The sequence below is a fragment of the Danio rerio genome, chromosome 21 (genome assembly GCF_052040795.2).
Source record: "Danio rerio strain M-AB ecotype USA chromosome 21, GRCz13ab, whole genome shotgun sequence".
Taxonomy (NCBI): Eukaryota; Metazoa; Chordata; class Actinopteri; order Cypriniformes; family Danionidae; genus Danio; species Danio rerio.
Window position 1 is genome coordinate 45228401 of NC_141041.1, and position 25763 is coordinate 45254163.

Below are 25763 nucleotides of genomic sequence, written 5' to 3' on the forward strand. Positions count from 1 at the left end.
AAATGTGTGCACAGCATTTCAGTAACTCCCAATCCCTTGGCATCACAGCTGAGAAGCATTTGAACCACTAAATCTTTGCTCTTCCCCTGCTGCTAGTGTTGATCTGCACTGTGGGAAAGCACAGCAGGTAAGAGTGAACTGGAAAAGCCCCTGGAAACCAATGTGTGTCAGACTCAGTGCTCCTCAGTCTACCTGAGCCTGTGGCGCCCCCTGCTGCTGGGTCAGAGGAAGCTGCGCAAGCCCTGGAGGAACCGCTGTCTTCAGCTTCTTCAGGTCGAGTTTAGCTGGAGGAATTTCCTCCTCTTCATCAGATTCCTGCAAGCCATACTTTGAGAAGTGGGCCACCTGTAGAAGAGATTTCAGGTTACATTTAAACAGACAATACATGAGAAGAGCACAGTATAAAAATCGGTCCGATGATAAAACATGGAAAGAGATTGAGAGATTTTAAAAGCAGCACTTCTTTAGGAAATGGTCTCATTTTACAAGTTGAGTTAAACAGTTGAGTTTGACCACAATTGAATCCATCTCCAAGTCTAGAAAGAGCACTTTTAGCATAGCTTAGTATTAGGGATGTAACGGTATTGTATATACCGTCATACCGCAATATTAATTTTTTTCGATATTACCGAAGTCGCATGACTCGGTAAAACTATAGGTCTTCTGAGAAAATTTGCTCAGGCGAATGAAGCGAACGGGAGGTAGCGAAAACTACAATTCCCATCAGCCCATGCTTGACCATCATCCCTTGCGGTCTGTTGTCGTTACAGATCCAGTAATGCGGAAATAGAGTGTGCTGCTAGAAGCGGGGATGAATACGAGTTCTTATCCGCTGTGTTGTCGCGCGCGTACTGAATAGCGGTGTTGTCGCGCGCGTACTGAATAGCGGTGTTGTCGCGCGCGTACTGAATAGCGGTGTTGTCGCGCGAGTTCTTATCAGCTGTGTTGTCGCGCGAGATCTTATCAGCTGTGTTGTCGCGCGAGATCTTATCAGCTGTGTTGTCGCGCGAGTTCTTATCAGCTGTGTTGTCGCGCGAGTTCTTATCAGCTGTGTTGTCGCGCGAGTTCTTATCAGCTGTGTTGTCGCGCGAGTTCTTATCAGCTGTGTTGTCGCGCGAGTTCTTATCAGCTGTGTTGTCGCGCGAGTTCTTATCAGCTGTGTTGTCGCGCGAGTTCTTATCAGCTGTGTTGTCGCGCGAGTTCTTATCAGCTGTGTTGTCGCGCGAGTTCTTATCAGCTGTGTTGTCGCGCGAGTTCTTATCAGCTGTGTTGTCGCGCGAGTTCTTATCAGCTGTGTTGTCGCGCGAGTTCTTATCAGCTGTGTTGTCGCGCGAGTTCTTATCAGCTGTGTTGTCGCGCGAGTTCTTATCAGCTGTGTTGTCGCGCGAGTTCTTATCAGCTGTGTTGTCGCGCGAGTTCTTATCAGCTGTGTTGTCGCGCGAGTTCTTATCAGCTGTGTTGTCGCGCGAGTTCTTATCAGCTGTGTTGTCGCGCGAGTTCTTATCAGCTGTGTTGTCGCGCGAGTTCTTATCAGCTGTGTTGTCACGCGCGTACTGAATAGCGGTGTTGTCAGCACACTGTTCAGATTGATGCAGACATGAGATCTCTATCTTACTCATGGTTTGTCCTCTCAAATGGGGGAAAGACAATGCACAACGTTACCCACTGCTGTCAACCTGGGCCAAGTCATATCTCTCTGTCCCAGAAACCTCAGTCCCAAATGAGAGGGTTTTTTTCTGTTGCAGGGGACATTGTAAATGCCCAGAGATACCAGCTTTTACCAGATTATAGTTATATGATAATTTTCCTTTAAACCCATCTCTATCTAAGTGAGTGAGTGATTAATGTTGAATGTGATGAGTTTTCAACAATACTAAATTGAAACTTTATTTTTTTTACATGGTTTAATATTTTTTTGTTATTAAATTGATGTTCCTGTTTCAAAGCTTACAGATAGATGGCTAATTTGTATGTCATTAACACTTTTGGCACTTTTTTGGAGTATTTTCATAAGTTTTGTTTTTTCCTGTAAATGATTCAATAAATACCATACCGTGACATTCATACCGAGGTATTACCGTACCGTGAAATTCTGATACATTTACATCCCTACTTAGTATACATCATTATATCAAATTAGACCATTAGCATCTCGTTAAAAAAAAACAACATTGATAACTTTCTTTTTTTAAAGTATGACTTCTCTATATTGTGCATCAAGACCAATGAAAAGTTACTACTTCCTAGGTTGATATGGCTCCCACATGGCTGTGATATTATACAGCACCTGAAAACAGTCCCTAGCTTGGTAACTAAATAACAGTGCAGTGAGTATCATGGCACGGTAGCAAAATATCTTGATCATTAAGCCAGAGTGAGTATAGTTCTTATAGTCTAGTATAGAATAGCCTAGAAAACAGCAACTTTTAATTTTACAATGCTCTTAGTACACACCAAAACTAGAGAAGAGTCATGGTTTAAAGGGCACCTATGGTAAAAAATCTACTTTTCAAGCTGTTTGAACAGATCTGCGTGTTGGTATAGTGTATAGACCGTCATACTGGGGTGATATGAACACACCCAGTCCTTTTTTTTCAATTTAACTACAAAAAAAGGGTCGGCCAATTGGAGCTGTTTTCAAATCGATCGCACCATTACGTGGGTGTGCGATTCCCCCTGCCCACCGAATTGATTGACAGCTGCGCGCATTAACATGTTCCGGTAGTCCCGTGTATATGTCAAACAAGACCAGGCAGAAATACGCAAAGCAACCGGGAATAAAAGCTCTGTTCTGTTCGCTAGGATCAGCAATCATCATCAAATGTGATTAAGAGTAAGTTTCACATGTTTAAAGTGTTTTAAAACAGAGTATGTGTGTAATTAATTACAGCGATTTACTTTAGCTTTACTTCATCAGCACAGCCGCGTGTCAGAACAATTATAAAAGACGCTTCAATCCTGGTTTGTGGAAGTTAAATCAGGTTTATTTTGTACATTAGCATATCAGATATCCACACTTGAGGTTAGCCTTAACTAGACTAAGCGCGCTCTGTCTGTCTGTCTGCCTGCCTGCGTGTGTGTGTGTGCGCGCGTGCGCGTGTTAACTTTGTAACGATATTGTGTGTGACTCAATGCAACTTCACAATACTGATTAGTAAAGGTTAGTTCTTACTGTAGTATCTCACAAACGCTACGTGAGACCTTCTTCCTTTAAGTCTGTCTGTTGTCTAACGCAGCTAAGGGAGGAGGCATGTAGAAACAGTGGGCGGGAAAGAAAAAGCTTAAAGGCGCAGTACGACAAAACCACCCCCTGCTGGAAATCAGTATAAAACAGCATTTTGTAAAAGGTATAATGAAAAATCTGATGGGTATTTTGATCTGAAACTTTATATACACATTCTAGAGACGCAAAAGACTTATATTAAATCTGAAAAAAGGGGTAACCTAGGTGCCCTTTAAATAGGAAAATTATGGAAACTCTTTTGAAATTTGAGCAAGATGCTGAGGGTCTAATCTAGTTCAATGATTTATGCTAAGCTAACGTAAAAGTGCTCTGACAGAGCTTTAACAGAATGTCTTCAGTTCAGTAAAATGTTCATACCTCAAAGACCCAAGAGCCAGTTTCAGGCCGGTACTCCAAGAAGCGGGCGCCCTGTTTGCGTGAAGCTGCTTCAAGCCGACCCTCATAGTTCATCTCAGTCAGCCTATCTGGACTCTTGATCTGACAGCAAGTTGTCTTGTCATTGGGCCACACTCCATCTAGAGTCACCTCAGCGCGTCTGCAAATGTTAAGAATCGATGTGATGTTGATGAAGAGAATAAGGAGAAGCACAATTAAGCAGAGGTATTTCAAAAACTGTTTAACAGAGGGATCCAAACAGGGATAGATCACCGACTAGTGCAATGGTGCAAAGTGCGAACCAGTAACCACTGACCATAGCATTTGTCTTTCCTACTACACATGTCAATGGTCACAGGTTTCCGCTATTCCTGAAAATATCTTCAGTTGTTGATTTTATAATTTATAGGGCTACATTAAACTGCATTAATTGTTTAGAACAGGACTTTTAACTTTATACAAACTCAAAATTCAAATACCTTTGCTTTACTATTGGCAGCTGCTCATTCAGACATATGCAATAAAGGATTTCCATTTACAACTTTTTACACAACATTATTTTTACCTTATTTGCACGAATTTATTAAACAATAAATAAATAAAAATTAGAGATTCTATTTTTTTAATTCCGAAATGTTATCTCTATTAAAATTACAATTAAGGAATGGCATATACCATTTTGAAAGACCACCAGTTTCATAACACAAGTTTTAGACCAAGTCTTTTTTTCCAATAAGCTCCTAAATACAGTACACACAAGTCGTACAGATTCATTTGTGACTCTTCAGCACAAAACTGTCATAATCACAAGTGCGAGTGAAAATCTAGCACTGTTGAGCATTTACAATACCTGTTTAGTCCCTCTCCAACAGGGGGCTTGTCTTTGTCATCAGGGTACACGATTATCTCCTTGCGTCTGAAGTGTACAATCTCATCCAGGATCATGTTGGTAAGATTAACTTCCCCAGAGAAGAAAACTGACCCATAGCCTGAAAAAAAAAAAACAGGACCAAGTCACATCATTGCATCGTGCTCCACTGCTGGGCTACTTGAAACATCATTCGTTCTTTTGTTCTTGCAATAGTTTATTTTACCTTTTCTGCCGATGGTGAAGTTCTCAACAATACACTCCCCATTCTCATTCAGCATCTTTCCCAGCTCTTCCATTGAAGGGATGGTGTAGTAGCCAACACGGCTAAGAACTATACCTGAAAGCAGACGATAATCAATAATTCAATATAATGTGATAATGAACATGCAAAGTAAATACAGTGAACATTTATTAAAGGCTTTTAGTAATATTTAGACTGTTGTTTTTCAGTGGTTTTTAAAATCACAAAAGACGTAATAAGTTGTAAGTTGTAAGTTTAAGACATAATAGTTGATTTATTTAAACATTAACATTTCCATGTTAATCTAATCTAGTGAACAACATTGAAAATTCTGTGACTATTTACAGACCTTACATTTGTTCGCTGTAGTGTTAAGGCCCGTGCACACCGAGATGTTTTTTGCTCACGTTTTCCGTCGACGTTTAACGCCTCGTAACTAAACAAAGGGCGTCAATGTGATTGTGCACACCAACGCGCAAAACGCCAGGCGCAAAAGTGTCATTTAAAAAAAAAAAACGCCTCTTGCTCGTTTTTTAGTTGACGCACGCGTCAAAACCTTCTCCACCAATCAGATCGGCACTTTTGTTCATGTGCACGGACCTGCTGAAGTTACAGTAAGCAGCACTTGGAGGCGATCAAGCGCAAAACTGTCAATGCGAGTGCACATTGAAGAAGATGCCCAGAGGCCATATGAACATTTAGCTGCTTATTGCTCTGTGAACAATAATCATTTCTTTATCGCTAGAGCTGGTGCTTAAACCCTCCATGCTTGTTCGAGTCACCAGTAACTTTACAAACGTACAAACGTGTTTCACAAACGTGTGAACTTCCTCTCCTCCTCTTCTTCTTTGTTATAAGCGGATATCAGAAGCTTAAAATTGTGCAGCGCCATCTAACGTCAAAAGAGTGATTTAGCATACTTCTCTGCTTGACGCCAGTGAAAAGCGCTTGGGTTTGAACACTGAAAAACATCTCGTAAAACGCTGCCGATTAACGCAAACTAAAAACGTCCCAGTGTGTAGTAGCCTTAAGGTTACATAGTCCTGATAAAAAACTACAAACATTTATTAATCTTAGCTGACGTTAATTTCTTAGTTAATGCCTTATACCCTTAAAAACAAGTCATAATTGTCTAATTAAATAGTTAACTAATACATTTCTGTTAACAAAAATAGTATCATTGATGATTTTATGACATTATCATCATCATCAGCAGCAGCATCATAAAATCATTTTTGACAATAACATTTGTTAATTATTAGGGATGTAACGGTATTGTAAATACCGTCATACCGCAATATAAATTTTTTTCGATATTACCATAGTCGCATGACTCGGTAAAACTATAGGTCTTCTGAGAAAATTTGCTCAGGCGAATGAAGCGAACGGGAGGTACCGGAAACTACAATTCCCATCAGCCCAGGCTTGGCCATAATCCCTTGCGGTCTGTTGTCGCTACAGATCCAGTAATGCGGAAATGGAGTGTGCTGCTAGAAGCGGGGATGAAAAAGAGCTGGGTGTTGTCGCATCGCGGGGGCACTTTTGATCATTTTGGAAGGGAACTTTCTATCCAAGACTAAAAAGGGCATGTGCACTGCACAGGTTGAGCCCTGTGTGTGCACGTGCCTGCAAGTTGGGGAATAGGACTAATAATCAGTCATGGGGACTGCAGAAACACAGCACACTGTTCAGATTGATGCAGACATGAGATCTCTATCTCACTCATGGTTTGTCCTCTCAAGTGGGGGAAAGACAATGCACAACGTCACCCACTGCTGTCAACCTGGGCCAAGTCATATCTCTCTGTCCCAGAAACCTCAGTCCCAAATGAGAGGGGTTTTTTTCTGTTGCAGGGGACATTGTAAATGCCCAGAGATACCAGCTTTTACCAGATTATAGTTATATGATAATTTTCCTTTAAACCCATCTCTATCTAAGTGAGTGAGTGATTAAATGTTGAATGTGATGAGTTTTCAACAATACTAAATTGAAACTTTATTTTTTTTTTACATGGTTTAATAATTTTTTGTTATTAAAATTGAAGTTCCTGTTTCAAAGCTTACAGATAGATGGCTAATTTGTATGTCATTGACACTTTTGGCACTTTTTTGGAGTGTTTTCATAAGTTTTGTTTTTTCCTGTAAATGATTCAATAAATACCGTACCGTGACATTCTTACCGAGGTATTACCGTACCGTGAAACTCTGATACCGTTACAACCCTATTAATTATACTTTATTGTAAAGTCTTCCCAGTTTGTCATGCTTTTGCAACAAAATAGTTTAAAACATGCATTATTTTCATAAATCGTTTATTTGGGCGATTATTATCATTTCCCCCAGCATTATTTCAGACAGCTTTCTCTTACTTCCACAGTTTAGTCCTGTTGGATGTAGGTTGTCTCTCTTGGTGATATGCTGACATGACCCTGAATAACATGGTTCTTGATACGTCAAAGACTTGCTGCCTTGATCACAAATGTGAACCATAGGGGTGTCAAAATTAATTGTTTCTTAGGTGCACCGCGATGCAGATGCGGACAATTCTGTATCGGTTCAGTAATAATCATAACCGGTAATTTTGTACTGACGTCATTTATCTCCTATGCGCTCTGTCGCGAGGGAGGTGAGAGCGAGTATTTACAACACTCAGCCAACTCAGGGCCGGCCCGTGGAATAGGCACCATAGGCAAATGCTAAGGGCGCTGTATATCCAGAGGGGCGACAGAAATGAGCGCGGTTCAGTTGGTTTTGTTTTCGATTTTCCTGAAACGCATACAGTTATAGACGGCATTAACTCAAAAATTCTTACCCTAAAAAGATTTAAAGTGTGTTTCCTACAAAAAGACAAAGCTGGTTATGTTTCACAGCTGTCTTGTGTTATTTTTTTTCTTTTTCTTTCTTTTTTTTTAAATTTGTTTTCGCTTGACATTACGATCACTTCTCCGTTTAGCCCTCGCAGTATTTGTTTAGCCGGGAGAGCTCGCGCTGAGAGGAGCACTCAGTAAGGGACTGTCGGAAAAGTGCTTCTTTTTCTTCGTTTTTTTTTTCGTTTTTCTGCTCCGCTCAGCGCGAGCTCTCCCTGTTGCGAGGGCTTAAGTGTGTGTGTGTGTGTTTGTTTGGTGCTGTCTATGTTTGTGTATGTGTTTGAATGAGAGACAGTGTGGTGCTGTGTGTCTGTGTGTTTATACAGACAGCATGTTATAGTCTCCCCCCTAAAATATAACACTGTAAATAGAAAGCATCGTCAATGCACCGTGATGCACCGAGATATTGAATTGAACCGAAGGCATGATAATCGTAACCGAACCGTGAGACCAGTATAGGTTCACACCTCTAGTGAACCAACACTTTGTTCTCTTGTGACCTCTGATACATCACCCATAACATTGTGTGCATTGCAGTAGTTTAGGCAAAACTCTGATAATTAAACCTTTACACTCTGATGTTATTGGTAAAAATGTGCAATCAATAAAGATTGGCCACCAGGCTGGTCATATTTACCCATGAAACTTCAAACCATAAATTGTACATACAACCCCTGTATATACAATTAAGCAATACAACAAGTAGTGTATGGTTATTATCGCTGTAAAAGTAACCTTTTTGCAGTTTACGTAAATAATATAATACCGTATATTATGATAAAAGCTTCAGTAATTAAATCAAAACAAGAAAATTCCATCGTACCAGCTGGGTGAGGAGGTTTCTGAGCCTCCAGCTCCTCATCTCTCTCCTCCTGAATGGAGTCCTCTGCTAGAGAGAGGTCTTCACTGCTGGCCTCCAGCCCGTTGCGATGACTGCCAGATCCCCGCATGTTAAACTCGGAGATGGTGTCCTGAAGCAAGGGGCTCAGCTGGGCATGAGGAATGGGTTTGGTGATTGGGTTGGTGTAAAACTTTGAGACCTCCAGATCATCCTCCCCTCTTCTCTCCATATTTGCTTCTCTGGGTTCTCCTTCATCCAAACTCAGACTGAAGAGAGAGAAAGTGTGAAGATGTATTAACATTTGCAGTTTCATCCTGATGAACTGTTTAAGAATGGGTGAGCACTAACCTGAGCCCATTCTGTGGGTACTCTGAAGGAGAGGCCAAATCATCAGCCTCTCGGTTTAATGAGTTGTTGTACAGACTGCTGTTGTTCAGATTCTTCAACACAAGCTTCTTTATGCTCTTCCTGAAATATAATATGCAGACAGAAACACTTTAGTTATCACACATGTACTAGCTTGAGTTATAAGGTCAGGTTCTTATTTAGATAACCATTTATTTTAAAGCTACGACTATAACGTTCAATGTTGACATGGCAAAACAAGTTAGAGTACTACAAAAAGTACATAAAGCAAAAATCAAACAAGCAGCTTAACATATGTAATTTGATTTAAATAATATTTTTCAATTGAACGTGATAAAAATGACAGAAGTCAGGATCCTACCTAGGCATGAAAGCCCCGTTGTTAAGAGAGAGTTCATCATCATCAAGCCCATCAAAGAGCTGAGATTTGGAAGAGCCTGAGGAGGAGAGTGCTTTGGGACGCACGCGGGTGGCAGGACGAGGTGTGAGTTTGTATTGAGTAGGGGTAGTCAAGGCCTTCTGGGCAGCTGGATTTGTGGGTTTCAGACGCTAAGAAAGGGAAAATAAAGGTTTCTTTTTTTTTTTGGAGCCTCACACGAATTTAAATCAAACCTCAAATTTGGGCTACACAATTTAAACACATCAAAAGGCACAGCACTGTTGTCTATTGGGTACAGCTTGAGTGAGTTACACAGCAGTTTGGAACAACTTCTTCCAAAACTTGCAATAGGAAGAGCTTATCAATTATAGAGGCTTTAGGTCAGTGGTCACCAAACTTGTTCCTGGAGGGCCGGTGTCCTGCAGATTTTAGCTCCAACCCTAATCAAACACACCTGAACAAGCTAATCAAGGTCTTACTAGGTATACTTGAAACATCCAGGCAGGTGTGTTGAGGCAAGTTAGAGCTAAACCCTGCAGGGACACCGGCCCTCCAGGACCAGGATTGGTGACCCCTGCTTTAGGTGATCCCTGTAGTTTTCTATCAAAATAATAACACAAGTATTAATTTTTTTGGACAAATTATTTTAGACAAATACTCTTATTATATTACCATAAAATATAGCACAAATTTTATTTTATTTTTTTTTTTAAGATTTCTCTATTTTTTTGCCTTATTATATATATCTATATATCTATCTATCTATCTATCTATCTATCTATCTATCTATATATATATATATATTATATATATATATATATATATATATATATATATATAAGTTTAACAAATTTAATTTAACTATGAAATTAAACAAAAGAAAAATAAATAAATAAATAAATAAATAAATAAATAAATAAATAAATAAACTACATAAAAATCAATTGCAAGTTCTACACTTTTTCTCTCACAAAAATCACGCTGCCCTAATGAAAACATGGGTGATGTAATGTAAAAAGAAATCAAACCTCCTCCTTCTTTTTGGGGTCTGACAGTGGGTTTCTAAAGAGAGGTGAGTCTCCAAAAGGCGAATAGGCCAGCGCACTGATCTGCTGCTGGAGCACAGCCTGCTGAGCAGCTCCTGCACTGGGGTCAGTCAGAGCTGTGTACAAAACACAGTCAGTTTACTGATTATTTACTTCACAAAGCCTCAACGTAATCTTCCACACATGAAGTATTCAACTTATCAACATGATTTAAATCAGCTCTGGCAATTGATTCCTTCTGAAGAATTTGCACACACCAATAGGCTGTTGAGGAGCGCCAAAATTCAGTGTGCTGGCACCAGTGTTAAAGCCTCCAGCGCCAAAAGTGCCCACTGAGCCCAAGGTGGAGCCCAGTTTCTGGTTGTTCCCAAACAATGACGTCTGGCCAGTTCCTACACCTGAAAGTATGAATAAATATTTTGAAGGCATGTTTAACTCTAGCAGTAGCAAAAATGATAAAAACAATCTACATCCTAAAACATACCTGCTCCAAAGCCAGCACCCAATACTGGTCCAAGACCTGTTGCAGCAGTTTTGTTCCCAAAAAGGCCACCACCAGCACCAGTACCACTGAACCCTTAAAAAAAAAAAAAGAGAGACCAATATTTCAACCAAGATTAGGAATTTCTAGATCAAATAATTGGTACGCCACAGTGTAAAGGAGCCCACCATTTTTAATCATCAATGACGTGATGAAAAAGAATTAATTTGTCCAGTGTTGACATCACACATACTGTTGTTAATACTCACCAAACGTTGAGGTGTTTGTGTTAGTCCCAAGAGTGAGCGTAGGCTTATTTGCAAAAAGACCAGGGCCTGAGCCAAAAGAGGGTGCGCTAGTAGTGGTGGTGCCAAATCCTGCAGGCTTATTACCGAAAAGATTCTGCGAAATAAATACGGAGAACAACCACTCAGAAAATAATGCACATATATTTTTTTATTTCTATTTGAGCATAAACTAGGATATTGGAAATTACATTAAAAAAAAATGAAAATTGAATATAAAATATAAAGTAAATACATTAACTACACACACACACACACACACACACACACACACACACACATATATATATATATATATATATATATATATATATATATATATATATATATATATATATAAAATATAAAATATATAAAATATAAATATATATATATATATATATATATATATATATATATATATATATATATATATAATATAAATATATAAAATATAAATATATATATATATATATATATATATATATATATATATATATATATAAATATATATATATATAAATATATAAAATATAAATATATAAAATATAAATATATAAAATATATATATATAAAATATATATATATATAATATATATATATATATATATATATATATATATATATATATATATATATATATAAATAATTGCTGCCTATTGAGAAATTACCTGTGTGCCTACATTCCCAAAGCCAGTGTTAGTCTGACCAAAGATTCCTGTGCCAAAGCCAGTGGCAGTACTTGTGTTAGTGTTTCCAAACAGTCCTCCAGCCTGAGAGGCAGCAGTGTTGGCAAACAGCCCCTGCTGCAAGATGTAGAATTTTTTTTTATCAAACACAGAATTAATCTGATGTTATACAAATAAGATAGACAAGTGCAGACAAACTAAATAAATAATAAATTATAATATAAAAAATAATTCTAATATAATAATTAATATTATTTATATAAATATTTGATATTGGCAGCACAATTAAATTTTAGTTTTAACAGTTTAATAGTGACCCAAGTAATACTTAATTGGTTTACAGCCCACTTTGTACCTCAATGTCGGGACCGATCCACACACCGCCGCTAGATGGCGCCACTACCTCAGTTAGTTGTGTCTACTGAATATAACTTTTCCTGTAATTTAGTCGACTCTTCATTCCTCATGACAAATATCCTACTGGTCAGTCAACAATTCGAATTGTAAAAATATTAGATCCACTTAAATTGAGCTGCCTAATATACATTAACATTCCACTCTGAAAAAATATGATAGTCCCTGCTTTTGAAAAGTCTTAATTAATTATAATATATATTTTTAGAAACTTGTAATTCATCTAAACTTACAAAATAAAGCTATTACATTTCAGGTGTTAGGCATAAGGATAGGTGACTTGTATAGGACAATAATAAATGTGCTTCCTGCAGCTTTATTAATAATATGCATCGAGATCTCACATGCTCATGCAAATAAGAAAGTAGAATAAGTGAACAGAGGTCACCCCATTGGGCTCAGAAAATACAGAAATCTGTATTTTTACGGAAGAATCACATGCCTGTTAAATAATGTTTAAAATTATATTCAAAATGTAATGGGTGAGTTTCTTGTCACTGAATAACATTGTGGAGGGAAAACACTAGATATAAATAAAATACTCTATAATTACAAAAATAATAATCTGTGGAAAACGCTGGTCTGTGTAGGACTACAGCATCCTGAAAGAAAATCATGTGAGCCCTACTGACTCGCTACAATCGCATTTAATTTGCATTAAGTTGAAAGATTCTTAATTTTGTTGGGTCACTTGTCCAGAAGTTGCTAACTCTCCATTGAAATAAATGGTTGCCTGGTGTTCTGTCACTGCATGTCACTGGTAATGTGAACGTGGCTTTAGTGCACCAACTGGAACTTACCATGCTGCTGGTGTTGCCAAAGGAGAAAGTATTGTTTTGGGTGGTGGTGGCTGAGCCGAATGGTTTGAAGAGACTGGAATTTTGCTGCTGTTGTTGCTGCTGCTGCTGTGGCTGGGCAAACAAACTTCCTGTTGTTGTACCAAAGGCGCCTGTACCTGCAGCGGTAAAAGTTAACATGCGTAAATAAGAGAAAAAAATTATTAAAATAAGCTATTCTAAAAGGTACAACCACTTACTGGTGCCAAATGTGGTTTTGTTTTGGCCGAAGTTAAAGCCAGTGTTTGGAGCAGAGGAGCCAAAAAGTCCAGTGCCAGTACTAGGAGTAGCTGGGGCTGCTGCTCCAAAGAGGCCACCTGTGCCAGCTGCCATGGGGAGGTTGGAAGGACCCTTCCTTCCTGCTTGGTAATCCTCAAGCCTCAATTCCTTAAAGGAAAGACAACAAGATATTTCGTCATTGCTTCAAAATCTAGTCAACAAGGTTGGTACAAAAGTAACAAAGCATCTGACAAGATCAATACATAATCCTCTAAATCAGTGGTTCCCAGCCCCCGGACCGGTACGTGGATCAATCAGTACCGGGCCGCACAAGAATTAATTATCTTTAAGTTGGCAGATAAAGTCGCTCCATTTAAAGCCAAACTGGATTTGTGGGGATGGCGCGTGAACAGAGGCATATTGGACTTGCATGATATGTGTGTGCAGGCGCTTGAAGGTAAACAAACAACTTGAAGGTAAACAAACAACGGCTTATCATAAGCATCTTATCGACAATTATTTAAACGGTTGGTATTAAGATGAACATATAAACGTTATCTGATTAATTTCTAGCAGCTAAATGTGTCTGGAAAAATATTCAAAGGCTTTTATTCTCATAAACCGCGAAGACGTGTATGTGTCTGACTGTTCTGAGTGGCTAAAGCGGACGTCTCACGGCAGCACGTTCTAGACGTGCAAGCGCTTTTTCAGGCAATTTTCCATCTGCGTTTACACAGCACAGCGTTTCGGCAAATTACCAGTAATGTTACAACTTCTCTTTCCGGGAAATAAATAGCCAGAATGAATTTACCAGTATTTTTAAAAAGGCCCTGTTCACACATACACACCTTTCCGGAAAATTGCCGGTAATTTTCCGGAAAGGTCTGTATGGTTGAAAGGGGCTTTTGACTTGGGACCATCTCGTTGCAAAGAAACAAGCTCAGGGCTCCCATTGATTTAGTGTTACAGACAGTTTTTTTTTTTGTTTTATACTTTATTTTTATTTCTTTTAAGGAGAGAAGAAAAAATAAATAAATAAAACGAGGGGGGAAAAAAAAAAGTAGGTTAAAAAAATAAATAAATAAATAAATAAAATTAAGTAAAAAATACAATACAACACCAGAACTTAAATGATCGGTTGACAGGTCACATATTTTCTTACAGGTGACATGAACAAATGTATATATAAATCAGATTACACTCTGTAAAGGCATAAGTACAATCCATTTCTCCCAATATTGCAGGTATTTGTTACAGACAGTTTTTGATGTTATAATATGGTATATTGTTGGAGCAATGTGTTAATAAAGTTATTACTTCCTAATGTTATAATAGCATTGTAATGTTGGAGCAATGTGCTAATAAAGTTCCATAAGAGTACAATGGATTCAAGTTTATTATTATTATTATTATTATTATTATTCAAACCCCCCGGTGCGCAGTACAATTGTCAAGCGTTGACCGGTCCGCAGTTAGAAAAAGGTTGGGGACCACTGCTCTAAATGAAAATCCATCTTACCTCTAAAGATTTGTTTTCATATTCCTTCATGGCAGTGATGCACTGGTGTTTGGTGTTGATGCTGGTTGTCACACCTCCTTTTACCATTGTATCACTCCCTGTAGGTGGCTGTAACAAAACAACAAAAAGAGATTCAATATGAAGAATAAAAAAACCAAGTAGGTCTATAAAGAGTCTGAAGAGAACAAAAAAACATTTGAATCAGGTCTAGACGAACATTGAATTTAATGGTTGTGCCAGGAGGTGCAGCGGTGAAACTTGATGACCCAAACAAAGATCCTGATGTTCCTCCAAAAGGGTTGGATGCTGTGTTGGTTGTTCCAAACAATCCACCACTACTGGTGCTGGTTCCAAAATCTGTAAGGCAATTCAAACAGTTATTCAGGTTGGATGCATCCCAGACCCTTTTCCCCACAAGTCAAAAATGTTCTATCTGCACTGACATGCTGCAGGAAACTTACTGCCAAAAGCGGCTGGTTTGTTAGCTCCAAATGCATTATTCTGCTGGGAAAACAGTCCTCCACCTCCAGTGTTGGTGCTTCCGAAAAGGCTGTTTGATGTTCCACTGGTGGCACCAAACCCAAAGCCACTACTGGTAGAGGATGTAACAGGCTGACTGAACGTGCTTGACCCAAAGAGACCACCTTCAAGACAAAAAGTAATATTTCAAGAAAAATGCAAGCTTTTTTTGGGACCACTCTGATCTTATATGGTGTTCTACAAGAATGTTATATACAAGAGATGAAAACCACCCTTGAATCACTAATTCTTAGCCTTTTCAGTGAGTCACATTTTTGATTTGCTCATCATCCACAAACTCACTTCTGAGATGACTCACTCTACAGCAAACATTCATTTTGTTCCAATACAGTCAACACCTCTCCACTCAAGTTGAATTGCAAAAAGTAAAGCCCAATTCACATGACAATAACAAACATAGACAATCCTCAGCATTCAGCACCTCATTTCTCAGTAATTCTTCAACAAATCAAGTGACAACTCAGCATGTTCAATTAGCAAAAATGATGCTGAACAGATGCCAACAACCTCCAAAAAAACTAGCGGCCTATAATTCCTCAGCACAGAGTGCTGAAACATTACAACTGATAAGAATCAGAATATCTGATCAAATCTGTCATTAATAGCGTTTTGAAGTCTACAGCAATAATCGCAGGTGTTGTCATCTGTCCGCATCTGTTGTTCCAAGGAGTATTTTCCTTAAAGAAACTAGTGTCGTCTAAAACAGGGGTTCTCAACTGGTTTGGCCATGGGACACACATTTTTACATGGTCATCAAGCCGCGAAACAAATTTTTAGAAACTATAATATATATTTTAGGAATTATAATTCATTTGTATTTATTTGTTAACATACACAAGTAGTGGCAGGTAAATCATAGGAAAATCACCAAGACTTACAAATAAACAATATTTTACTGCTGTCATTAGAGCTCCACAATTAATCGTTAAAAGATCACGATCTCGATTCGACCCCCTAGACGATCTTAATCCAGCATTTCTACGATTCTGCCAAACATATTTCAGTTCAGGAGAGAAGAAAAGACGGCTGCACGAGTCTTTTCATTGTTTCACACACGTTGCTCAGTGACATTGACCACTCCAAATGATGTTGAATGAGTCACTTAGTGTACTTACAAGGTATAATTCACCTAAAAATGTCATTTTTGTCTTCATATAATGATGTTTTCGTGATCTGGAAATCACACGTGACGTGAGCTTCTGAACGTTAGCTGTTATCACAGAGAGGGCGCGCGCGCGCGCTCTACCTAATGACAGACGCACGCACGTCTACTTTAGTGAACAGAACCTGCATATGTTGCAAGTAACAGGTAATGTTGTAAATAATATTCTGTTTGTGGCACAGAGTGATCGTTTGGGAGCCGCGCACGAAGTATGAACAAGCAATAAGCAGTCAAAATGAAACTGAAAGTGTGCACTTCATTTAAATGAGCATAACACATTTTAGGGTTATCATTAGGACAAGCATTTGAAGTTTTTTCTTTTGTTGCGAACCCACAGTTGCGCATGAAAATAAATGTTTACAATGTCATTGTAACTACTCTAGCCTATATATTGTTGAATATAATCTGATAAATGGCAAATGTCTGATTTTACCAGTGAAAAAAAATTGTCTAAAATAACAGATTGCAAGCATATATCTCAAACATAATAATTCAACATCAGAATTATTATAATAATAGATAAATATAGAATAGAATTATTTATAGAAACCAGTAGACCTACACATAATATTATTATCAATGTTGTGCCATATGTTTGTTTTTACCATACCTTTAATTTACATCTACAGAATCGTGAGAAAATCGTGATCTTTATTTTAAGCAAAAAAAAAAAAAAAGCGATTTTCATTTTAGCCAGAATCGTGCAGCTCTAGCTGTCATTTAACAAAATGTATCAAATTATAGAAATATTACAAAGTAAAAACGTCAAATACTGTAAACAGTGGTTATGGTGAGGAAAAGTTAAGTTACCATTAAACTGAACTGTTTCTAAAACATTAACACTGATCCGGTTGAACTGAACAAACCAGCAAATTAAAGTAAAATGATTAAAATAATCATAACCACTTTTATAATAAATCACCAGTTATTTGCTCTTTTGCTTTTGTGTGGGCTCCTTGGCCTTGGCTACACGGTGAGCACAGTAAGATGCGCAGAATGCCTGTACTTGTTTAAAACATGAAGATGTTCGGCACTTTTGTGATGCCCTCAACTGTTGGAGTCGTCTTTGAAAATAGTCCACAGGTTTGTCCTTGCAACTGGGATGTTTGCTTTCTTAATGTTGTTTTAATTTAGAAGGTTTCGTGCTCTCTTGTGAGAGCACCTCACTACATATAACACACTGAGGTTTTAAGCCTTTTTTGTCGTCAATACATGTAAATCCACAATTTTCATATTCGGGGTTGTACTTGCGCTGAAATTTCACATGTCAAACAGTACGGTTGTCGCACCCGCATTTCAAAATAAAAGTCCGATATTAGCAAAATAAGTTAAAAATTAAACTTATGATCACACACTCCGCGACCCACTGAGAATGTTCCCACGACCCACTTTTAGGTTGCGAACGACCAGTTGAGAAACACTGGTCTAAAATATTCATATTTGGACAAGTATCCATACTGGCTCATTGAAAATGATTCAATCTTGCTCTTGGTTAGTATCGATACACGCTGTCTCGCACTCTCTCTCAACAGTTCACACAAACTGCAAGTAAGGGCACTGCACTCTGCGCTTCGATTGCTGGATGACAGTGAGATGCAGCCATGCATTGAATGAGGTCTCATGTTGAATATTGGCTTATTTAAATTGGCTTTTCATTCAGGTAAAGGCCACAATTTTGCCACACTGATGATGTAACTTTCAGTTTCAGTTCAGAAAATAAGACGACTATTTAAGGGTGCTTTCACACCTACACTTTTGTTTCGAAACGTGTCTCGATTGCCCAGTTAGCGCGGTTCGTTTGGCATATGTGAACAGGGCAATCGCGCTCTGTTCCGCGCCAAAGTAATCGCTCCGAGATCGCTTGAATGAGGTGGTCTCGTTTTGATTGAAACGAACTCTGGAGCGGTTCGATTGCAGTGAGAAAGCGATCCCATCCGAGCACGGTTATATCACAGTGTTTTATGGATATGTAATAGGCTTACGGCTATATGAAGAGAGAATTATGAGTATGGCAGGAAGTTTCGCGAGTCTCCGGATGCCCGCAAACGAGTGATGATCTCCCGGTAATCTCGCGTCTCTCTCTCGGTCTTCAAATAGGCATCGTCGCGCACCCTTCTTACCCCTCCCCACCGCATCTCTCCTCAGACACGTCGCGCGCGCACCCTGTCAATCACCACCAAACCACCACCTCTTCTGACAGCTGAGCGGGACGCTGCAAAATAAACCCTGACACTCTGACCAATGTGAGGAGAGTTCACTCGCACGTGACTTGTTTCAGCTCTTTTGGTCCGATTAGAAACTTTGCAGTGTGAAAGCGAACCGCATCAAGAGCAAAGAGCAACAATGTAACAATTGTAATCTCTGTTTCGGAACAACTGAATCGATTCACAGGTGTGAAAGCACCCTAAGATTGCACCAATTGTACTAGATTTGTTACTAGTTATTTAATGCCTTTTGGACTTGAGGGCTGCTTAATACGTCTAGTATAAAGTTTCACTTTATTTGTGTTTGAAGGCAATTTATTGCATCTTGAATGTTACAATCACAATTTTCACAAAGTGCACTACTACAAGATGTTTGGTTGATGTAAAAATAACAAACCTAACTCTCATATTCCAGCCTTATTTATCTTTAAAAATATACTATTCATTTTGTGGAGGAAGGGTGGCTTCCTCACAGTGTTGAAAATGGTATAGAGTATTTTCAAGTTAAGTTAGAAATTCTTGTATTGTTGCAACATTATAGGATATTTAGGGGTCCAAGCCTCTATTCGTCTCTCTGATTTTATTAAATAAAAGAAACACTGCTTGGCCAACATTTTTGGTAGTATTACAACATATTGGGAGTGTAGATGAGAACTGTTTGTAATTTAATTTTGGATCAGGAAAAGTAAACTGTGAAATGAGTTTTAACATTTTATGCAAAGCAAACTATTTCTGCTTTCTCAACTCGGCTCTAAAACATGCGAGAAAACTGGTTTTATAACATACCAATGCATTTATGCAGGCTGCCTTTGCGTACAAACTGAACAAATGAATGAATCATCTTATAATAGTATCAATAAATTAATTAATAGTAAAACATCTTAAATCTAAACTATGATCATGTGTTCTTCAATGAAAATCTGTTGATATTTTAAACACAAACGTGACAAATTCCATGAGCATCCAATGAGTCTGCATACATCTACTGCCACATAAAAAACACTGCATACCAGGCTTGTTCTGGGTGTTCCCGAACAGTCCTCCTGTGTTGTTTGTTGTCCCAAATGCTGAAGATCCAAAGCCCCCTGGTGTTGCACCAAACCCGGAATCTGATGACAGATAAAACACGATTCATACTTTTATTTCTCTAAATGTCTCAAAGCGAAACACACCACTGGGATGAGAGATCATTATTAACTTACTCGGTTGCCCAAAAGTTGATGACGTCCCAAATCCTCCTGTACCTCCCCCAAAGGGAGCACCAAAAGATTTGTTGAACATCTTGCACTGCTATAGAGCCTGCATATGTCTGCACAGAAGAAGAGCACTTTCAGAACGTCCATGAACAGCGCGATTCACAAACTATTAATCTACTCAATATACTTAAATAGGCATGGGCCCGTATAAGATTCTGACGGTATGATAACCTTGGATAAAATGTATGATGATTTTAAATGTCTGGGTAAAAAACAAAAACAATTTCCCCCTCTTAACACAATATACTTTATTTTGAAAAGCTTTTAAAATGTTTTGGAGCAATAAAATGTCAGGTAAATAATTCAAATGAATTATTAACTTCTGTCGTCTTCATTAGTTTCAAAAACACAGATTTCTTCACAATTTACAATGGCATTTTTGGATATCATTTCTGCTGGAGATACTGTTGTCCTAAAAAAAAAAAAACTTAAAACAAAATACAAAAAAATATTAATTAAAAAAAGTGCATATACCGCAGGAATGATATGGCGGAATTTTTTTTAAAGGGTTTAAAACCTTGACTTATCCAAACTGCGGTATACCTTGAAAACAGTTATCATCCCATGCCTATACCTATATGGCTATTATTATTACTAGCTTTGTTTACTGTCATTCCTTATGCTATTGGTCTATAATCTTAGACTTTGATGCCCTAGTGCAAAAATATACAGTAGAAAAAATGTCAGAACTAGTGAACAAACCTAATAAAGCAAACAAACACATTTATTTAATAAATTTAAGGCCTCTACGCTGTCAAAAATTTGCTGTCCACATAAAGTTGAGTTTTTTTTTAAGATGTTTATAAATAAAATTATTTTTTTAAATAGAAGATAATAATATATCATATTATTTTATAAAATACAACAAATTACTGGTGTATTATATTGATATACATTCATTATTTCAAAATGCATTTATTTGATAACCATTTTTTACGAAACGTTTCAATATATCCATCAACCCATCACCATTGGACTGCATGTATTATGTTTTATCCCTCAATATGAAAACTACAAAAGCCTTAATCATAAACTTAAACATTTAAATAACACTATATTAACAATTTAATAAGAAACAGAGATAAGTGATATTTTTATAATTGTTTATGAAAGCAGTCTGTTATAAAGATCGTGACTGATTAACTTATTTAACATTCCACTAAACAAAGTATTACTTTTGTTTTAAGTTATAAATAGCAGTAAATGCATACGTTTTATACAGTTTTATCCTTTTAAAAGTTCTGCATGTAGAATAAAAGTCAAAATTCTCACAATAACAACTCGACAATAGACAAAACAACCCGATGTATCCAATGAGATACAAAGTATAACACATAAGCAGTCCTTCAATTTGCATAATTGACATTTCCATACTTAATAAAATTAGCTTTCGTGAGAAACAGGAAAGCTCAAATGCAGAAACATACTTATCATATGTCGTTACATAGTGTTAACAAAGGAGCCAAGTTTCAGATAAAAATAACTTGTCATGTTTTTATGGTTCATGTTTATCATTTGATGTTTATTGGCAACGTGAGGGCGCCAGAAATGTCGTGTGCCATTGGACATACGGCCTATGACAATGTTAGTCCGTATTTTATGGCTTTATGATGAATATCCAAATGCCACAGCACTGCTCACTACATAAATATTTTGGTTTGTGCCGGATTAAACCTGAGAGAACCAGTCAACGCGGACAAGTGCAGCTAGAAGCGCAAAACGAAAGGTGGCCGTCATGCGCTTACATAAAAGTTTTAGCACTCAAATAATAATTTAAAGCTTCAACGAGCTGACTTTAATCAATTCAGAATGTAACATCTTTAAAACAACTCTGTTTTAAATACACCACAAAGACGTGAAAAAGACAAGCGCAAAGTTTCTGATTTTAAATTCACATGGCTCGCTACAAAAAAGCTAACTTGCTAACAATCGGGTTTGAAACACAATCCAACAAAAAGCCAAAATTAGCCTTACCGTTTATTTTTCGTGGATCACTCGATCAAACGTCCTGTAAAAGAGTTATTCGCTGGGTATTTGTGGCAAACGTGAATCCGGTGTTGCTAACTTTCCGTCTCTGCTCAGTGTTGATGGAGGGAAACAACGTAGCAAGCTAACAGATAGCAATTCGCGTCGTATTTTAGACCTCTGTGGCGTCATCACGCATCACGTGTTTATCCCTTTCGCGTCGTCTTTTCCTGTAATGCATTCACATGGCGGATGTTTTTGTGCAAATGCTTGGTAATTAAAATCTTTTATTGTTTGTATTTGTACCTTTATTTCATTACTAACGACGACGTCTTCGTAATGCCAAAATTCCAACATGGAAACGTATTTTGAACAGAGTTGTGTTGGTATGACTTCAGTGCATGCATATGGTAAAAATATATTTTCAAAAATACTTCGCAAAATTTTGCAAAACATTGAAAAATGGCCATATTGCATAGGTATATTTAAAAATACATATCATTTAGCAAGTTATTGCCCATTTTTGTATATTTTGCATATTTAGAATTTCTGCAAACACGTTTTAGACAATTTCTAAAACATATTTTAAAATAATAAAACAATATACTTTACCCTCCATATCTTTCGATTCATAAAATTACATTCACGTGTTAATATTTTAAGAAAATATTTATTTTCTATTTCAATCAATCAGCATGCTTAAAATAACACTCTTTTAGACACTCTGAAACACACACACTGTGCTGGAATACCTTATTTAATACCCTAATTAAATAAATTACCAGTATCCATAAACACAATGCATCACATAACGGTAGGATGAATGAGTATGCTTCACTTAGGTGAGCTGGCTTGACAACCACCTGTAAAACACAGTCCTGTCATAATTCACCAGACATTTTGTCTATATAACTACTACTTTCATTTATAGCACTTCATTGCAGCTTGGCTAATAATTTTCTTTATTCTCTTTTCCACCTGGGGATTCTCATCCCGAGGCCCCTAGCGATTATGCTGCGCCATTGATGCATTCCAAGACCTGTGGGGAAATCATGCCAAGGTCTCCATGATCCCCCTGCTGAAAATTCCAGCTTAAACCAGCCTAGGCTGGTTGGCTGGTTTTAGCTGGTCGACCAGCCTGGTTTTAGAGGGGTTTTGGCCATTTCCAGGCTGGTTTCCAGCCATTTCCAGCCTGGTCTTAGCTGGTCAGGCTGGAAAATGACCAGCTAAAACCAGCTTGACCAGCCTGGTTTAGGCTGGATATAGCTGGTTTTGGCTGGAATCCCAGCTTGGCTGAGCTAAGACCAGGCTGGAAATGGTTGGAAACCAGCCTGGAAGTGGCCAAAACCCCTCTAAAACCAGCCAACCTGCCAAAGCTGGTTTAAGCTGTTTTTTTCGGTAAAGTAACTAATACAATGTACATACTTTAAAAGAGAGATCTGTGGGGTGTACTCATTTATGGTTAGCTGAGTGTGTGTGTGTATGTGTTTTGTGCCCTCCAGAAAGGCAGTCACTCGCTGTCTTCAAGAAACGACTAAAAACTCAACTATTTAGTCTCCACTTTCCTTCCAAATCTGCAATTGCCTCTCTGGCTATACCGCTAACTGTACTAAAAAAAAAAAAACACCTACATTACTAATGCTTTGCTTCTTTACACACCTGAAACTTGCCTACAGCACTTATTCATTGTTGCTCTTATAGTTGTGTAAATGGCTTCCTTGTCCTCATTTGTAAGTCGCTTTGGATAAAAGCGTCTGCTAAATGACTAAATGTAAATATATAGGTACAGGTAACAGCATCATACACACACACACATAAGTAATATTAGTATTTTTGTGTTTTTGTGTGGCTGTATGGCTCATGTTGCTTATGGTTATATGAAAGCCACTGCCTCATTGCATAACACACATCGCTACATAAATATTATGGTGTGTGCTGGATTAAACCTGAGGGAACCAGTGTAGAGTTGTATGTTTTCGGTGAATCCAGTAGTGGGCAGAAATGAGCCGATCGCGCGGAGTGCTCAAATACAAGAAGAACACGACATGATTACGTCACTGAGCGACGAGTACATAAACCGCTAGGCGCACGCGGAGAAGTCCTTTCTGTTCAGTAAAAACACGAGGGGAACACGTCTTGACAGGATTCAGAAACAAAAGCTCCGGTAAGCCATAAAGAGCCATACAACAATACAGTCGTTCTGTGATGTGTTGTGATGAAACTTAAACTGAAAATAGCTGGAATTACCGTCAGATGGTTCAGTGGTGATGATCGGTTTTCTGAGCACGCTTAATGTAGAAGAAGTGCCAACGACATTTTGGGCAGTTCCTTAACAATCTTGTTTCTTTTGTAGGTATTTCTCGAGGGCTTCACGAATTAACGTTAATGGTGAGTTGCAAAGAAATAACTACTTATTTTGAGCTCCGTTGATTAAATATGATGAAACCTAAACTGATAATAGCTGGAATTACCGTCAGATTGATCAGTGGTGATAATCGGTTTTCTGACATGAATCAAAAACTGATTAACTTGAGTGGAAAAACGGCCTGCAAAACGTGTACATCGAGTCTTTTTTTTTTTTGCTCCACAGACGGAGATCAACCGCATTTACCTTGGACGTCCGAAGCTGCCGCCTCTTCAGTGAACCTCCGTTTTCATGATACTTGCACTTTTTAAACCTCTTAAACCCAATAAAATTTTTGATTGAATCCAATAGTGTCCTTATTTACACTTTAATGCTATTAAACGTTTTCATGTGGTATAATGTTAAACAATTTAAAGTGATTTATTCCTAAATTGTCATATTTTGGGTTTTTGTATGTGGAACTATATGTTGAAGTATTTAGGGGGAGAGAAGCAGCCTGTAAAAATCATAGGTGAAACTAATACCATGGATCACAATGTTTGTTTCCCCTCAACATCCATCTTTAATAGAGAATGAGTTAATACCTGACATGTACTTTGCTGTTTGCATGATGTTCAGTGTGCATATTTAAAATTAAGTAACTCGAATCAGGCTTCGAGCAGGGGTGTTGAACTATTCTAAAAGGGCCGCAGCCCTGCTTAAACAATAACCTGAAGGTTTAAAACCAGCCTCAAGGACTTAATCATATTGAGTGGTTATGTTTAATTAGGGTTTAAGCTAAACTACAGAGCTGTGGCCCTCAAGGAACTGAGCTTGACACCTGTGACTCATGCAAGTCTGACCAAACTACTGAAATCTTGTATTTGTATGTGTGTGGGTATATATATCTATATATATTCATATATATATAATATATATATATATATATATATATATATATATATATATATATACATATATCCATATATATATATATATCCAAATAAATATATATATCCATATATATCTATCTCTGTGTGTGTATATATGTGTGTATATGTATGTGTATATATGTGTGTGTATTTATATATGTGTGTGTGTGTATATATGTATGTGTATATATGTGTGTGTATTTATATATGTGTGTGTGTGTGTGTATACACACACATGCATATATATATATATATTATACACATATATATATATATATATATATTATACATATATGAACAATTCCAGCATTATGGATGACGTTTGCAATAATCTTCAAACATCAATTAACATAGAAAGTTTATGTTAACATATTGAAATGACTATTTTTTCCAATATCAATTTTTTTTTATATTTTGGGAAAACCTAACTTTTTTTTTCATGGCAAGGATGACATTTGCATGGAATTGCTCATTCATTCATTTTCTTGTCGGCTTAGTCCCTTTATTAATCTGGGGTCGCCACAGCGGAATGAACCGCCAACTTATCCAGCTAGTTTTTAAGCAGCGGATGCCCTTCCAGCCGCAACCAATCTCTGGGAAACATCCACACACACACTACGGACAATTTGGCCTACCCAATTCACCTGTACCGTATGTCTTTGGACTGTGCGGGAAACCCACGCGAAGGC

At 37.7% G+C, this 25763-nt stretch overlaps 1 protein-coding gene, 1 long non-coding RNA gene and 2 other non-coding genes across 5 annotated transcripts in view; 3 read left to right on the forward strand and 1 right to left on the reverse strand.

The window, feature by feature from the left end:
- The window catches only part of nup98 (nucleoporin 98 and 96 precursor), a 44696-nt gene extending 22751 nt beyond the window's left edge, over positions 1 to 21945 (reverse strand). Inside the window, exons 1-20 of one of the 2 annotated variants that reach the window (XM_087300331.1) lie at positions 21808 to 21945; positions 19780 to 19886; positions 19588 to 19686; positions 15133 to 15315; positions 14889 to 15028; positions 14672 to 14779; positions 13134 to 13320; positions 12898 to 13052; positions 11666 to 11800; positions 10980 to 11112; positions 10714 to 10806; positions 10487 to 10627; positions 10212 to 10345; positions 9166 to 9353; positions 8787 to 8906; positions 8421 to 8704; positions 4714 to 4827; positions 4470 to 4608; positions 3602 to 3779; positions 193 to 345 (exon numbers count right to left, since the gene is read on the reverse strand). In XM_087300331.1, coding sequence (XP_087156457.1) covers positions 193 to 345; positions 3602 to 3779; positions 4470 to 4608; positions 4714 to 4827; positions 8421 to 8704; positions 8787 to 8906; positions 9166 to 9353; positions 10212 to 10345; positions 10487 to 10627; positions 10714 to 10806; positions 10980 to 11112; positions 11666 to 11800; positions 12898 to 13052; positions 13134 to 13320; positions 14672 to 14779; positions 14889 to 15028; positions 15133 to 15315; positions 19588 to 19686; positions 19780 to 19858 — 2763 coding nt within the window. In that variant the 5' untranslated portion in view covers positions 19859 to 19886; positions 21808 to 21945. 2 annotated transcript variants of the gene reach the window in all.
- A 1918-nt stretch (positions 21946 to 23863) lies between these two features.
- On the forward strand, positions 23864 to 24506 carry LOC100534731 (uncharacterized). Its single transcript, NR_170089.1, is given in 3 exon segments — positions 23864 to 23962; positions 24152 to 24186; positions 24389 to 24506. It is a non-coding gene; the product is annotated as an uncharacterized LOC100534731 (long non-coding RNA).
- On the forward strand, positions 24009 to 24083 carry LOC137488888 (small nucleolar RNA SNORD65). The gene has a single exon (XR_015520954.1). It is a non-coding gene; the product is annotated as a small nucleolar RNA SNORD65 (small nucleolar RNA).
- LOC137488889 (small nucleolar RNA SNORD65) lies at positions 24233 to 24307 on the forward strand. Its single transcript, XR_015520955.1, has one exon. It is a non-coding gene; the product is annotated as a small nucleolar RNA SNORD65 (small nucleolar RNA).
- Positions 24507 to 25763: the final 1257 nt, after the last annotated feature.